Raw genomic sequence first — 16692 nt, forward strand, 5'->3', positions numbered from 1 at the left:
GCTCATCACACGGCCGTCAGCTACTCCTCTTATATTGGGGAGACCACCACGTATCAGGCAGTTAATTGTTCGTAAGTCATCCGGCTTTTCAGCCCCACTCATCGGCCCCGTGCACGACTGCCGACATCTTCTCTCAGAACGCAGCTGAAACTACACTCTTTACCGCTGGTTGCCTGGATACCGCACAGTCATCTCCTTGCCGCGCAGACGGACACTGGGCATTGCAGGACCGCAATACCGAGGACGCTCGGTACGGACCAGCCCTAGGAGAAGGTAATCCAATTTATTTATTAATTTGCCCACCTGCCTGTGAAAATCTCTCAAGACATCTATCTATCTATCTATCATCAGCCACACACACACACAATTACATCAACTCTGGACTCTGTGGTTCCCATTTTCAATAAGCAGATTGAGAATTTGCAGCTCATACATCCTATGATCTAGGTGTTGACATATTTACATTTTGTTTATAAGTTTTTTATTGCATTTTATATGTAGACTCCGAATGTCTTAATTAATGTTATTAACATAATAAATCTTTTCTTTGTCTACGTCAGCTCTTTTTATTAATTATTCCCCATTAGCCATTGGTGGTTGTTCTTCCACTTTTGCGCAGCCGTTTCTTCTTCTTAGTGTCTCAGTCTGTACCTGGGCGCACCTATCGCTGGGCTCGGGGGCTGCGTGGATGTCTGACGCGCATGCCCCCCATTCACTAGAATGGGAGCAACTCAAGTGCGCTCCCGGCGTGACTAGGCGGACGGATCGCCTAGTCACGCCGGAAGCGCTCGTATGCGATGGAGCCGCCTCAGATGAGCACGGCTCCATCTGTACAGTTGAAGACAATATAGGACAAGTACAGGGTAAATAACATTGACATAAGTATCAGAGTGGTGTCAGGATTAGGTGCCGTCAAGGACGGTTTAAGTAAGAGAAGGATAAGCACATGATGGATGAGGGCCCTGCTCGTGAGAGCTTACGGTAGAAGTATCCCCAATTTTTACCAGGTACCTTAAGGACAGCAAACACAAATTATTCCAGAGCTGTAAGCACATCCCTGAGACAATCTGTGTTTGAGCTTTTTAATTTCACATGACAGGTAGGGTTACTAAAGCTGGATACACGTTACACAATTATCTGTCCAATCTGACTGATAGGAGTAAGTCACAAGCATTTGCTCCCAAACACACTAACGGTAGTTCAGATAATAGTTTATGGATGTGTGTCAGTATACATTACTCATGTTTCACTTTCAAAGGCCACAAATATGCCTTGAACTTGGGAGTCTTGGAAAGTATTTTCATTTTTGGGAGATGGTTTGGCCTGGACACAAGATGCTGAATGTGGCTCAATTGGAATGAAAACAAATCCATATACAATCAAATCCGCAGAACTGTGGATCTCTTACCTTGGGCGTCTTGAGAACAAATTTGTGCTTCCCATCATCGGTCCCCAGTTGTGCCTTCAGTTCTAGCAGCTTTGCGATTTCTTCTGCAATCTAACAACGAAGGGAAAGAAACATTAAACAACAATAATAAGAATTTACTTACCGATAATTCTATTTCTCATAGTCCGTAGTGGATGCTGGGGACTCCGTAAGGACCATGGGGAATAGCGGCTCCGCAGGAGACTGGGCACAACTAAAGAAAGCTTTAGGACTACCTGGTGTGCACTGGCTCCTCCCCCTATGACCCTCCTCCAAGCCTCAGTTAGATATCTGTGCCCGAACGAGAAGGGTGCACACTAGGGGCTCTCCTGAGCTTCTTAGTGAAAGTTTTAGATTAGGGAAGAGACGAATGTGACTTCCAGTAGGGCCACACGTTACATGATTGAGGCAATGAAAAATGTTTTACACATTTCTGATAATACGAGTACCACCAAAAAAAGGGGTATTATGTTCGGTGAGGAAAAACTACCTGTAGTTTTCCTGAATCTGAGAAATTAAATGAGGTGTGTGATGATGCGTGGGTTTCCCCCGATAACAACGGATAATTTCAAAAATGTTATTGACATTATATCCTTTCCCGCCAGAGGTTAGGGTGCGTTGGGAAACACCCCCTAGGGTGGATACAGAGAATACATAAAAGCCCCTTTCCAGAAAGAAACACAAATTAAATAAAAAGAGTATTAGTATAGTGGACTATAGGGATTAATGAAGAAAAATCAGACTAGTCCCTAATTCACATTGGGAATAAACTAGGACCTAGGAGAAGTATTGCAATGGTTTGTTTTCAAAAGAAAGTGTTTACAGCACAAGGGGGTCTATTCAATTCACCCACAGTTGAATAGAGCCAGGAGTTAGCTCCCGTCACTATTCAACTCAGCTCCAGTTAAGTCGGCGAAGGCCCGTTCTCGCGGACTTAACAGGCTGAATTGTCGGGAGAACGGACATTCTCCGACTTAACTCCCCGGCGCGATGCTGATTCCCGACAGAATCAGCCTCACGCCGGCCGCACTTTTGTCGGGTTTCTTCTCTCGTCCCACGGGGGTGAGAGAAGAATTCCCGACAATTGAGGGTCACTTGTCGCTGTATTGAAAAGCGCCGGGAGTTGTCAGTGAATTGAATCGACCCCATGGAGAAGATAAACACTATACATAAGCACAGTCCGTCCAATATAGTGTTATCCTCCGTATAGAGCGCTTTTAACACTAAAGCAGCTGTTTCCCTTTGTTTGTGTCAGATCAGCTCACACTGCCCAAATATCAATCGTGCAAAGGAAGAACATCAAACCAAGGTATATAACAGCGCTATTCCTAAATATGTCTCACAGACATCAGATGAAGTATGATAAAATTAATAATGTCCGATTTTATCACATAAAGGAAAACCACTCTATCTTCTCAGTGTAGGTAAAAACAAGAAGTCCTTTTATTTCAAATATTAAATGAAAGTCTCTCAATCTAAGCGAGGCAATTCCGGCAGGAGAAAACAGTACATTCGTTTGGTTCTATAGATATACTCAGTGGAGCTCACCAGATCCTTGGGATGCCGTTATTTTTGCGGTGTTCACCACTACGGGATTTGCTCTCCCCGTGGATCGAGGTGCCTCGATAAAGACCCGCTGAGGGTGAGACATTTAGGAATAGCGCTGTTATATACCTTGGTTTGACTTTCTTCCTTTGCACTATACATAAGCAGCTGATTACTATATAGCTTTGAAAATAGAGTACCTGTATTACAAAATCTCAATAGATTATAGAGGACAAGATCAAGGGGTTGATTCCATTAGGGATAATATGGGAGCTCTACCATTGGAATGCTGGTGACAAATCATGTCAGTTTTGTCCCTGAATCGTACATTTTAGTTTGCAGACCCATAGGGGTAGATATAAAAATGTGTGATTAGGAGTGTATACACCATATTTCTGTGCATTGCATCATGCATAATTCAATCAACCACTTCAAGAGAGTCAATTCAATTAAGAGTGATGCCTGCAGGGGATCCGGTCAGCATACTGGCGATCAAGATGCCGGTAGTCGGAATTCCGTCGCCGGGATTCTGACATGGATCACAATGCCGTGGCCGGAATCCCGATCGTAAGTATGCCGGGAAGGGTCAGGGTCAGGCTGCAGGGAGGGTTAAGGGGAGAAACGGGGGAAGGTTAGTCTACTTACCTAGGTGTCGGGATTCTGACCACCAGCATCCAGCTACCATCCCGTCCTGCAGTGCAGAGCACACAAGCCCCCTAAATTGCGTATTTTAATATATGCCACTAGTGTGCAGATTAATGGATTGACAATGTCATGGTCAACAGCCAATAGGTAGACACCAAATGGTCCACAGGTTTTTGGGCCAACTCTTGTAGGTCTCATTTTATGTGACCATCATCAGTACACACGTGTACCCTCGTAGGTTCGCTTTGCTTGAAACGCATCAGTCAGCGTTACTATTCCCACGCAAAGGTTGGGAAAACGTGTAAAACCCCCAAAACCATGTATCGACCATTTGTGTGTCGACAAATGTCATGTCAACCTCAAGTACTGTTGACCTTTCATCCATGGACATAATGCTTGTAGACCATATGGTATACACCTACTGACTGTCGACCAGAACAATGTCGACACAATAAACCAATACAGTGTCGATCTATCATCCGGATTCTGCACCCCCAAGAGGCTACAAACTAAAATGCATGACTTAGGGGTGCCACTGGGATGACTTATGGGCCCTACACACTTTGCGATCTGCTGCCCGGCGGCGGATACGGCCGACGGGCGACACGGTGGCAGTGGTGGGGGGAGTGAAGTTTCTTCACTCCCCACGTCACCCGTATCCATAGCAGTGCAGGCAAATATGGACGAGATCGTCCATATTGGCCTGCATGCACAAGCGACGGGGCACCAGCGATGAACAAGATCGTTCATATCTTTCAGTATTATCGCCCAGTGTGTCGGGCCCATCAGGTAGTCAGTGGCGGTGTTACAATTGCACACAGCCCACAATTCGACACCCTAAGGGTAATATATGCTGCAAATCAAGGGGGAAATACAATGTCTTCGAAAAACCTTACAATTCTCTACAAAAACATTAATGAGAAATAATAAAAAAAAAAAATTGTTGCCACAACTTGTCCTATGAGACATAATTTTAATGAAATATAATAGCAATTTAAGATTCTAATTATAAAATAAAGAATGACTGTACCACTACTGTTACTTAATCTGCCTCATCTTTCCTTTACTCTTGTACAGGTTGAGTCTCCCTTATCCAAACTGCTTGGGACCAGAGGTATTTTGGATATTGGATTTTTCCATATTTTGGAATAATTGCATACCATAATGAGATATTATGGTGATGGGACCCAAATCTAAGCACAGAATGCATTTATGTTACATATACACCTTATACACACAGCCTGAAGGTCATTTTCGCCAATATTTTTTATAACTTTGTGCATTAAACAAAGTGTGTCTACATTCACACAATTCATTTATGTTTCATATACACCTTATACACACAGCCTGAAGGTCATTTAATACAATATGTTTAATAACTTTGTGTATTAAACAAAGTTTGTGTACATTGAGACATCAAAAAACAAAGGTTTCACTACCTCACTCTCACTCAAAAAAGTCCGTATTTCGGAATATTCCGTATTTCGGAATATATGGATATGGGATACTCAACCTGTAGTACCATAGTAATGTTACAGTAGAATGGTAGCACAGTACACTAGTAAATCTGGACAACATAGATCAAACTTGATGCTTAAATACATAGACTCTAGGTTGGGCCTCGTGAAATAACAGGAGATCATCATTATTAGCTTGGTGTGGGGGTATTTTTAGTTGTCCTGGTAAAACAATTGGCTACTAAAGCATGTCACTCTTCCTCTGTGTCAGGCTATACTGGGCGCCACCCCTGGAATCCACACCCAAAGCTAGTGCACTATATACAGAGGTGGGTAACATTTCCATTATATGTCTATGAACCATCTTTCTCCAGTGAATGCTGTAACAGGCTGCTCATTAGCCGGCAATATGATGAAATAGACAATGCAGGCTGTAAGGAGCAGCGGGCCTAGCTGGTGCACTCTACACAGCCCCTGCCATAAAGCACCTTCTAAAACAGGCCCTCGGAACGGGCGTTGTGAAGCTATAAGCCCCAGCATGCTGTCAGATAGCCATTAGCTGGCAGGCTATACTGGGACATGTAGTTCCACAACAGCCGGAAAGCCAGAGGTTGTCCAAGGCTGCTCTAAATCAATAACTGAAATAGATAAGACTATAGTAAAATGCTTCCGTTTTAGAGAATTTAGACGAGTGCTCTTTAGCAATTTGCTCTCTGTAGTACAGAAACAGAGAACACTGAATGGTACAGTACGCTTCAGGCCGGTGCAAACATAACAGCAGCTTAAGATAAGAACAGTCACATCTCCCTACAAACTGCTAATTTGTGGGTGGCTACGAGTCACCATCTGCAAAATCACATTGATGGCAACCTTTACAAGCTGGTTGGTGAAGCTAGTCACCAGGTTACACAGTCCTAGTACGGTTACGTGCGGAAGCCATGCAGCAAAGACCACACATATAAGATCTGATAACAGGGGTGTGTGCCTACCCTCCCTGCAGCCCCCCCCCCCTCCCCCCCTCCCCTGAATACAAACTGACATCAACATCTGCATATGAGTTAATGACCTTTAAAATGCCAATATTGGCATTTTTAAGCCTCATTAGAGAAACCTCAAATTAACCAGTCAAGAACATTTGGCAATTGTCCCTGGCCGCTATTTATTTTACCCTTAAAGCACGCTGCCTGGATAGATACTCCAGATGATAAAACATGAACAACAATTATCCCAATTACATGTCTGACCAAATATTATTGGGTATGAAAATGCAGAGGTGCTACAAAATACATTTTAAATATATATACTGGAAAGACAAAAACAAACAAATCCACTGTGATACATGTTACTAAGACATCTGCACAACAGTCACTTAATTCCGATCAATAGTTCAACAATAACCAGGAGACAGAAAAAACAGAAAAAGGGTTTATTTGACCCGTTATGGGTGGCATGGCGGAGTGTAGAACTGACCCGTTACGGCATGGCGGAGTGTAGAACTGACCCGTTACGGCATGCCGGAGTGTAGAACTGACCCGTTACGGCATGCCGGAGTGTAGAACTGACCCGTTATGGTATGGAGAAGCGTAGAACAGACTCTTTATGGCATGGAGGAGAATTAAACAAAGACGTGGAGAGACAGAACGCCACATGCATTTCACAGCAATACGCTCACTAAAGGGGAAGATGATTCAAGCTATCATTTATGTAGTCCCTTCTATACAATGACAGGTGCTGATCAGTTACTACGAGCAACTTATACAGTTGGTCACTCAAAGGTTTGTTATATCTCCCCCTAAGGGGGGAATTCAATTCCCCGATATTGGCATAATGTGCCATTCTAGAGCAGCACACTGGCACTTCTCACTGAACTGAATCCCTCTAGCCCAAACAGAAGTATCTGTATTAAGAGTGAAACATCCAAACATTGGCGAGAAAAGCGCAATGCTCGGTTTGTTTTCTCTCAGTAGCCGTGGACATGTAATAAAGCCTTTTTTAATTTATCTCTGGTTCCTTTCCTAAAATTGAGGGGGAGATGTATCAAACCTTGGGAAGAGCTAAAGTGGAGTTGTCCAGATCTCAGCTTCTAAGGCTCTGTCTGCCATTCCGCCTACGAGGGCTGATTAGGTAGCTATATACACTTACCAAACGGGCACTCAATACGTTGGGCACAACGTGGGTGGGCATTTAATCTTGCCCGTCCAGCTGTGGTGTCAGAGTTGGTGGTCGGTGGGTCGCCCATACACACAAGCATCTGAAGTACATGGCATCGGCTGCCCTGAGATGTCTGTGAATGACGCTGTTCACAGAGATATCGGGTGCACAGAGTCTGTGTTCATTAGCGATATATCGTTCATTAATATGACAAACGATATAATCGACCAGTATAACTCATTTTATAGACTGAGCTAGAGAGGAAACAGAAGGTGGCTGGTTGCTAGGGGCAACTCCTCTACTTGAACTCTCACAAAGGTTTGAGATGCAATATAAAGGGATGCCTAGTGCCGGGTTTGTCAGTTACCCCGAGCCTGAGTTATTAATACATTGCTGCGCTGTGACAAGTGGCGATACTGGAGGGACCTTACTGATTAGTGCAGACATAATTTAGCTCTTGATACATCTCCCCCATGTACTGTATCGCTGGACATTAGGGACATGAGGGAGCTGTACAGGAGCACATGATGGGAGGGAAGGGGTACATGGCTATACAGGACATAGGGGGGAAATCAGTGCAGAGAATGCTGACACACGTGTAATGCTGGTCACAGTACATCCGTCCTCCGGCCCGGGCCCACCAGCCCCCGGCGTGTCCCACACTTCACTGCGCCTACAGGCTCGCCCCTCTGCCGGCTGCCGGTTTCACTCCAGTCCCCGGCGCCGGGTGCGGCCTGTGATTCTGAGCAGCGCCCCGGGCTTACCTGCTCCGAGCTGGCCTTACTCTGCTTCAGGCTCCGGACTCTCTCTCCCTGCTGGGCGACCGCCTGCTCCAGCTCTGCTCTGTCTGCCATGGTGGATGATGACGGCGAAGCCGGCATGCAGGAGTGCGCATGTGCGCCATGGTGACAGCACGGGAAGCCGGCGTGCGGGAGTGCGCATGTGCGCCATGGTGACAGCACGGGAAGCGGGAGTGCGCATGTGCGCCATGCTGAGGAGTTTATGTATGTGTATATATGTATAGCTATATAGATTGATGGAGATTATCTATCTATCTAGTTATATATATATATATATATATATATATATATATATATATATATATATACACACACACACACACAGTACACACTGCACTGTGCACATACACACTGACTGTACTGTATGCAGCAGCCACAGAGTATAGGGCTATAGGATCCTGTGTACATTATATTAGCTGGGTGAAGGGTTACCTCTTCAATGCTTTGTAAATATTACTTTTTATATGATCAATTTCCTTATAATAGTTACAGTGTAAAAGTGAATATTTCTACCTCCCTAATGAAGGGTTAAAACATGCTATATGAACTCTTATGTGTTTGCATGGATGCGTGCTGCCCTGTGCTAGGTGCCTTTGTCTCTCATACAGATACCAGGCTTGTATGTGTCTGTTTCTCAAGGTCAGTTCTATACCAGATGAAACCTGTTACAGACTTTGTTAAATGTTTTGAGAAACTTGTAGAAAACCCATATATGAACATCCGCCTTTTTCAATTCTGCCTGGTAACTACCAACGAGCCAATGGGAATGTAACAACATGTCAGTTACACCCATATGCATTGTCTTATATACTTTTGTTAAACGAACAATAAACCAGTGTGAATTTTTACTGCTTGTGTTGTGCATGTAACTGATAGCATAAAGGTTTACACTCCCAGACGTCTGAGAGGCCATCACATCGAGGGTTAAAGAATATAGGGGCAAATCCTTTCAGCTGGGGGCTACGTCCGCGATTCAGTGATCGTCCCTGAATGGTAAGATAGAGAATTTATTGTCTGTCTTTGCCATACAGGATTGCGGTCATACACTGAAGCTGAATCCGTGTCAGTGTTCCGGGAACACGTGACAAGGTAATATTTAAGTCCGGGACTTAATATTACGAAGTTTTATGTAAAAGCATAAAACAGGTATCAGGGATACCATAGAATCTTTAATGTCTGGGACTTAAAGATACGTCTGAGAAAGGACCAGGGGTCCAAGCGCAATTCTCCAAAGACGTCAGTATCTGGGATACTTAAAAAATAGACCTGGGGTCTATACGTAACGTAGAGAATACCTCGATTTGATCGTCTATATATTTTGGTATGTTTGTAGTGAGATAAGTTCTTATATTTGGTCCAGACGGCTGGTAAGTTTTCGTCTGCCAGATATCTTTACTCAAACACTTTTCTTGCTTCCTGTCTAAAACGCTGTATTTTTCTGACATCTTGTACGAATGGTAAGTATCGTACACGTCAAAAGATTTCATGTTCTCACTGTACAGATAATATTGTGATATTGTCAATGACTAATTAACTGGTTAAGCTGATGCATGTATAGTAAGTAGAGTGTTGTATATTTTAGATATTTTCTTTTAAAGTTGTACTGTTGATTTATATTACTGTCTGACAATGGGCTCTAGTCAGAGTAAAAAAACCTACATATTCCCCGCCCCTCCCTGGTGAGACATGCAAGATGTATGTCGCCCGCAACTCTACCTCAGAGTATTACTTAGTTAACCCATGGGTGGATAATTTAGCGGGATGGACAGAGAAAGCAGGACAGGACCCATTCCTACGGGAAGGCAGTAATTACCCTTTCTATATGGAGGATTAAAAATGTCAGTTCCCAACAGCACAGAAGCGAAGCAGTGAGAAACTGTATCCCTCTCGCCTCCCCCCTTGCATTCCAATGTATCCTGCGCTTGAGGACACAGATCTCTTGGCAGCAGTAACCCTTTCACACCAAATGGGATTGCCTCCAGCTCCACTGCTGGAGGGTGCGTCCACTAGCTCTATCCCTAGCACTAATAACCCAGAGTTTAGATAATAGTAAAACACTGTCCCAAGCCCACTATTACCCTCGATGGCTGTATATCTTATTTGCGCAAAGCTTGCAAAGGACGCAGCTATACATTTATATGAGAAAGAGGCTGCAGGGTGTTTTGATGTAAAAAGAAACCTGCACTCACTCATACCTATCAGAACTCCAGACGCTTTGACAGACAGAACCAACCCCGCAGTCAGGGAAGATTCCAAAGACCCCGCGCACTGACGGGGCCCGGAGGAGGGTATCCCAGCCTTTATTCAACTCTCCCGTCATAGTAAAGATTCACCTCTGCTGCCACTTATTATGGGTGGAAGTAAAATTCCCTTTTTAGTGGACAGCGGTGCAACAACCAGTGTTTTGTGTTCTGACCTATGCAGTATCCCCTCTCACCAGAAAAGATAGAAGGTCTCCGCCCCATGATACAGCAATTCTTACAACAGGGTATTCTCAGACATATTGTATCACCATACTGTACTCCTGTGAACCCTGTTGCCAAAGCTGATGGCAGTATAAGATTTGTACAGAATCTCAGAGCGATCAATCAGTTAATTGTCCCAATTGCACCAATTGTCCCAGATGTAAACTCACTCATTTCTGCAATCCCTGCAGATGCTGCGTTCTTCTCTGTAATTGATTTGAAGAATGCCTTTTTTCAGCATACCTGTAGATTCACAGACACAATTACTTTTTGCCTTTTCTTTTGAGGGTAAACAACTTACCTGGTGCAGATTATTGACGCACCTGTTGTCTCCAGGCCACATTGGGGCCCTGGCAACCTCACCATGGTTCAGTCCTGCTACAGTATGCAGATGATCTGCTGCTCTGTAGTAAAACTGAGGAGGCCTGCCGAGAGGATGGTGTTTCATTACTAAACTGGCTTTGTGAATGTGGACACAAGGTGTCCAAAATAAAAATGCAATGGTGTAAAAAGCATGTTGATTACTTAGGTTTTGTGCTCACTCAGGGAGAGAGGAAAGTCAGTCCACAACGCATACAGTCTGTATTGGGCCTGGTCACCCCAACTACGCAGAAGGAACTACTGTCCTTCCTGGGTATGGTAAATTACTGCAGACAGTGGATATCTGATTGCTCTTATTATGATAACATTTTGAGACAAGCCACACTGAAGGACAAACCTAAAACTGTACAATGGTCACAAGAAATGTTAACTGCATATGAAAGTTTAAAATGTATGTTGATAAAAAGTCCGGCACTTGGCCTCCCCAATTATGTACTACCTTTCCATCTATATGCAAGGGACAATTGTAAAACCATGGCGGGGGTGCTCACACAGTTTCATGGAGGGAAGTTGCGCCCCGTGGCATTTTTTTCCCAAAGTCATGCCAGTGTCTGTGCAAGGTATGCCTGCCTGCCTCGGGGCTTTGGCAGCCTGTGCAATGGTTGCAGAAATGACCACTACCCTCACTTTAGGCCACATCACAGTACTCCACACCACACATGATGTCCTGGCAATACTTAAAGGCTTACACACAGCACATGTCAGCACAACGCCTTAGTGGATATGAAGTACTCCTTTTGAGTAACCCTACCCTTACCATTAAGTACACTGCTAGTTCTTCTGGCCCTGCACCCATTCTCAATGCCCTTTTGGGCTTGAAAGGTCCTGAGGATGAACCACCCGACCTACATGACTGTGCTGCTTCCATTGAAGCTGAAACTTCTCCCAGACTTGACATGTCTCCCGTTCCCATACCAGGCGCAGACATAGTTTTTGTTGACGGCTCCTGTAGTAGGCCCAATGACAATACATACCAGGCTGGCTATGCCATTGTCACCCTCCCTGACACTGTGTTGGAAACCCTGCCAATACCTTATCAGTCCGCGCAAGCTGCAGAACTCATTGCACTCACTAGAGCATGTCCCTCCCTTGACAGCGTCCATCTGCTCACTCAACTTCAAGCTGCTGCGACTAATGCTGATCTCTCCGACTGAACTTACCCAATTCTGCAGAAAAAATCCTAAATCAGGATTAATCTGCAAAGAGGGGAAACCCTGTATACCCCAGTCCAGTGCCCCTTTGCTCGTTGCCCATTGCCGTGGTGTTGGTCACCGTGGTGAAGCCACAACACTCCTCCTACTAACCAATGATTTTTTATGTTACTAATGCCAAATCACTTGTGGACCAGTATGTTAGCAGATGCATCACTTGCCTCAGGAACAACCCTAATAAAGCTAAACACCAGCATCTTGAATGCCCCACAGAAAACTCTAGGATACTCACCCTTTGAAATACTAATGGGTAGACCCTTTTCCTACACCCTGGGCTAAGAAACCACTAGTAATACAGGAAGGAGATCTAGAACTTATAAGGGAAGAGTATGTCAGGTCCCTGATAACAAAACTGAATGAAATTGAACATGAGGTTGTTTGTAAAAACCCTTTGAATCCACAGGAACCTACACACCCCTTTAAAGTCAGAGACAGAGTCGTGGTGAAGGTGCTCCCCAGGAACAAGAGCCCAGGAGACTTCACCTATGGTCCAGAGACAGAGGTCGTAGCAGTTACCCGAACAGCAGTCCTGACAGAGGAAAGTCCTACCTGGATCCATGCATCCCGAGTAAAAAAGGTTCCTAGACCAGACCTAGAGAGGGAAGCAAGTGATTCCAGTGAGGTACGAACCGGGGCAGACAGCCCTGACCTCCCACCTAGCGAAGACAGAAGAACAGAAAACGATGAAGAACCTGCCCCCTATCTCTATCCTGGGGACTATCTCGATAGCCCTACTGGCCCTCATTCACCTCACAATATGTGAAGTCGACATCACACAAACAGATGGGGTCCCCACCTTGTGGTACAATTCCTCCAATACACACGTAGCCACATACATCCTTGATTATTTCATGTTCCCTAAACTTGCTGACAACAAACACAATAAAAGCAACTGTTATGTCTGTGGCAAATCTAGGCCCCACCTAGGTACAGTGCCCCTTAATATACCCCTAGAACAGGAAAATTGTTTTTTCAGCCTTTTTAATGATCACCGATGACCCCACTCCTCCCTCTAATACTCCTGCTAATCGAAAGAAAAGAGCACTCCCAGGAGGTAGCTTTGACCCCCACGTATACATTGATGCTATAGGGGTCCCAAGAGGTGTTCCAAATGAGTTCAAAGCTAGAGATGAGGTGGCTGCGGGTTTTGAGTCATTGTTTCCTATAGTAACTGTAAATAAAAACGTAGCCTGGATTAATTATATATATTATAATCAACAAAGATTTGTTAATGATACCAAAGATGCTCTTAAAGGTATAGCTGAACAGCTAGAAGCCACTTCCCAAATGACATTCCAAAATAGAATGGCCCTTGACATGATCCTAGCAGAAAAAGGCGGTACATGTGTTTACATTAGTAAGGTGGAAGGCTGTTGTACATATATTCCTGACAACACTGGTCCCAATGGTAAGGTTACTTTAGCCATAAACAAGTTAGAAACCTTATCCATAGAACTTAAGAAAAATTCAGGTATTGATAACCCATGGAGCCAATATTTTGGGTGGTTTGAAAATTGGAAACAGGCTCTTGTGCAAATAAGCATATTCATACTTGTACCTTTAATTCTTGTAGGCATTATAGTTTATTGTGTAATTCCCTGTGGAAAGAAACTTACCTCCAAAGGCATTGATAAGGCCCTGATGTACTATGATATAACCACCAGTCCTGTCACCTCCTCTGATAGTAAGGGACCCGACGACTATGTCCAATATCTCAAGAACTGGAGGAACAAGAAAGGAGCCTCACTCAAGAATCATGTCATATAATAATCATGATTCTAAGAGGGGATTGAAGGGTTAACTCTTCAATGCTTTGTAAATATTACTTTTTATATGATCAATTTCCTTATAATAGTTACAGTGTAAAAGTGAATATTTCTACCTCCCTAATGAAGGGTTAAAACATGCTATATGAACTCTTATGTGTTTGCATGGATGCGTGCTGCCCTGTGCTAGGTGCCTTTGTCTCTCATACAGATACCAGGCTTGTATGTGTCTGTTTCTCAAGGTCAGTTCTATACCAGATGAAACCTGTTACAGACTTTGTTAAATGTTTTGAGAAACTTGTAGAAAACCCATATATGAACATCCGCCTTTTTCAATTCTGCCTGGTAACTACCAACGAGCCAATGGGAATGTAACAACATGTCAGTTACACCCATATGCATTGTCTTATATACTTTTGTTAAACGAACAATAAACCAGTGTGAATTTTTACTGCTTGTGTTGTGCATGTAACTGATAGCATAAAGGTTTACACTCCCAGACGTCTGAGAGGCCATCACATCGAGGGTTAAAGAATATAGGGGCAAATCCTTTCACTGGGAGTCTAATTTGGGTCAGTAATACTGTAGTTAAAACCAGACTTGCAAAATACTGTATTCTGCTCTCATACCCTCCAGCTGTACCTCTTTAGCAGGTACAGGACCTTTTTTTATGGTCTGTACCGATTTTTGGCTCTCCGAACTTCCATTGAAAGTATAGGAAAAGGGGCGTACGTGGCCACACCCCCTTTCCTAATTTGTACAGATTTTTATGTGTAAAATGTTGGAGGGTATGTGCTCTCCCCGTCTTCCTCTCCCCCCGGATTGCTGATACTAGTGATGCTGGGTGTGGTGATTGGCGTAAACCAGTGGGCATCACGTCGGCTTTCCGCTCGCAGTAAAACAGGCAACCGCGATTTAGCGCGAAACCAGTCACTTTGCAGCCGATTCAGAATCGGGACCAATGTGAAAAACATTGCTAGCAGTTAGGAAATGACCCAAGAGTGGTGGGTGCCAAACTATTTTGAATCACGGAGCTCTAGAGTATCAGAATTTTTTTCACGGCATCCCCTAGGCCAGGCATGTCCAAACTGCGGCCCTCCAGCTGTTGAGAAACTACACATCCCAGCATGCCCTGACACAGCTTTAGCATTCTCTGAGCAAAACTGTGTCAGGGCAAGCTGGGATATGTAGTTTCACAACAGCTGGAGGGCCGCAGTTTGGACATGCCTGCCCTAGGCCAAATGTTTCATATTGAGAAATTTCGACATAAATATTTAAATGAAGTAAACTGTGTTTATATGTCATCCTTAGGGTCCGTTGTGTGGTGAGGGACAGGATTTACTTCTGTTTGTCCACATATTGTATGATTGGCAGCCACCAGCACTGGTTTTGCCTATTACATGGACCATAAATATTTTGAATAGGTCCTGAACCACCAACCAGGGCACAACTGAAAGTGTCCCGAGGCACCCCAGGGTGCCACACCACACAGTTTGAGAACCACTGCCCTATTATATTGCTGGGGTTATCTTAGTGCTCACCTATGGTGTGTGTGTATATGGGGTAAGTGATGAGAGACTGTTGCCGCTTTACACCGCTAAACCCGACTGATATAAGTGTGAACAGCCCCATAACAGGGGACACCACATTCCTTAGCAGCTCCCAATTTACTATTACTGCACCCGTACACATACTAGGCCCCCTCTGAAGCGCAGTCTACATATTAGGGATTGCCATCGAACATCAATATTTATAAAACATGACAGCCGATGACAGATCGCTTTGCCATCAATGGTACAGAGCCCGCAACGTTTTTCTTTTTAACTAAAGGGGGAATACAATTGTTATTGTAGGTCCCGGCAGCTATTCAATTGTTTCTGCCAGCGGGCACAAGACCTTCATTTCAGCTTGCTACCCCCCATGGGTTGACAAGCTGAAATGCGTGAAAAGTGACCCATTTTGGCGCCCAAATGGGACTCTTCACGTTGCGACCATTCCTTTAGTTGGGTTGTTCCGCTTTACACAGCTAAACTCGACTGATATAAGCACGATCAGCCCCACAACAGGAGACAACTGAATATCGCCCTGAGATCTCCCATCACTTTAGATGGGAGATTGGGTGCGCTTAAACAAATTAATTCTCCCCTTTCCCATAGAGCCTAGCCCCGCTGCCCCTGTTGTGATTGGCTGGCAACACAGCACGTCATAGACCAGGGAGGACCATCTGTGGGTGAAACCATTTCCTCGTAAATAGGTTTATACCATCAATGGTAGTAGGGCCACCAGTGGCCATCCTTACTACACACCTCTGTGCATGTAATGACCCTATATATGTAAATGATATGCAAATTACTGCAGAATGGAAATGTGCAATCTGACAGGTAATCATTCAAACTCGTCATTTAGTTAGCTGGTTTACACAGTTATCGTGCAGTGTATGACCAGAGGTAGAAACGGAAGTATCAAGTGGGGGTTTGGCTGCATGGCCCTGTATCTATGGTAAATGAAACCACCGTTGTCCCTTACACACAGAGAAGAGAACGCAGGATTGGGTAAGGTGGCTGGTTTACTCCTCTTCAGCCCTCTGCAGGAAAACTATAAAAAATGCTACACTAGTAACCCACATATCTGGACTAACATCACTACCTTCTTGTAGTGTGTGCATGCCCTTAAGCTCTTACAAAATCAAAACCCTATGGGCCTAATTCAGAACTGATCGTAGCCGTGCAAAAATTTACACAGCTACAATCAACCACCCTGACATGCGGGGGGGGGGGGGGCGGGGAAGGTTTGGGGGGACGCCCAGTACAGGGCTAGTCTGCCCCGCATGTCTGGCTCTGCCCCC

At 44.4% G+C, this 16692-nt stretch overlaps 1 protein-coding gene across 1 annotated transcript in view; it reads right to left on the bottom strand.

The window, feature by feature from the left end:
• Positions 1–8142, bottom strand: part of LOC134933531 (histidine--tRNA ligase, cytoplasmic-like) — a 47127-nt gene extending 38985 nt beyond the window's left edge. The window contains exons 1-2 of the mRNA XM_063928787.1: positions 7989–8142; positions 1409–1498 (exon numbers count right to left, since the gene is read on the bottom strand). Of these exons, the coding sequence (XP_063784857.1) occupies positions 1409–1498; positions 7989–8105 (207 nt within the window). The 5' untranslated portion in view covers positions 8106–8142. The remainder of the gene's footprint in view (positions 1–1408; positions 1499–7988) is intronic.
• Between the last annotated feature and the right edge of the window lie 8550 nt (positions 8143–16692).

This window comes from Pseudophryne corroboree, chromosome 6 (genome assembly GCF_028390025.1).
Source record: "Pseudophryne corroboree isolate aPseCor3 chromosome 6, aPseCor3.hap2, whole genome shotgun sequence".
NCBI classification, from domain to species: Eukaryota; Metazoa; Chordata; class Amphibia; order Anura; family Myobatrachidae; genus Pseudophryne; species Pseudophryne corroboree.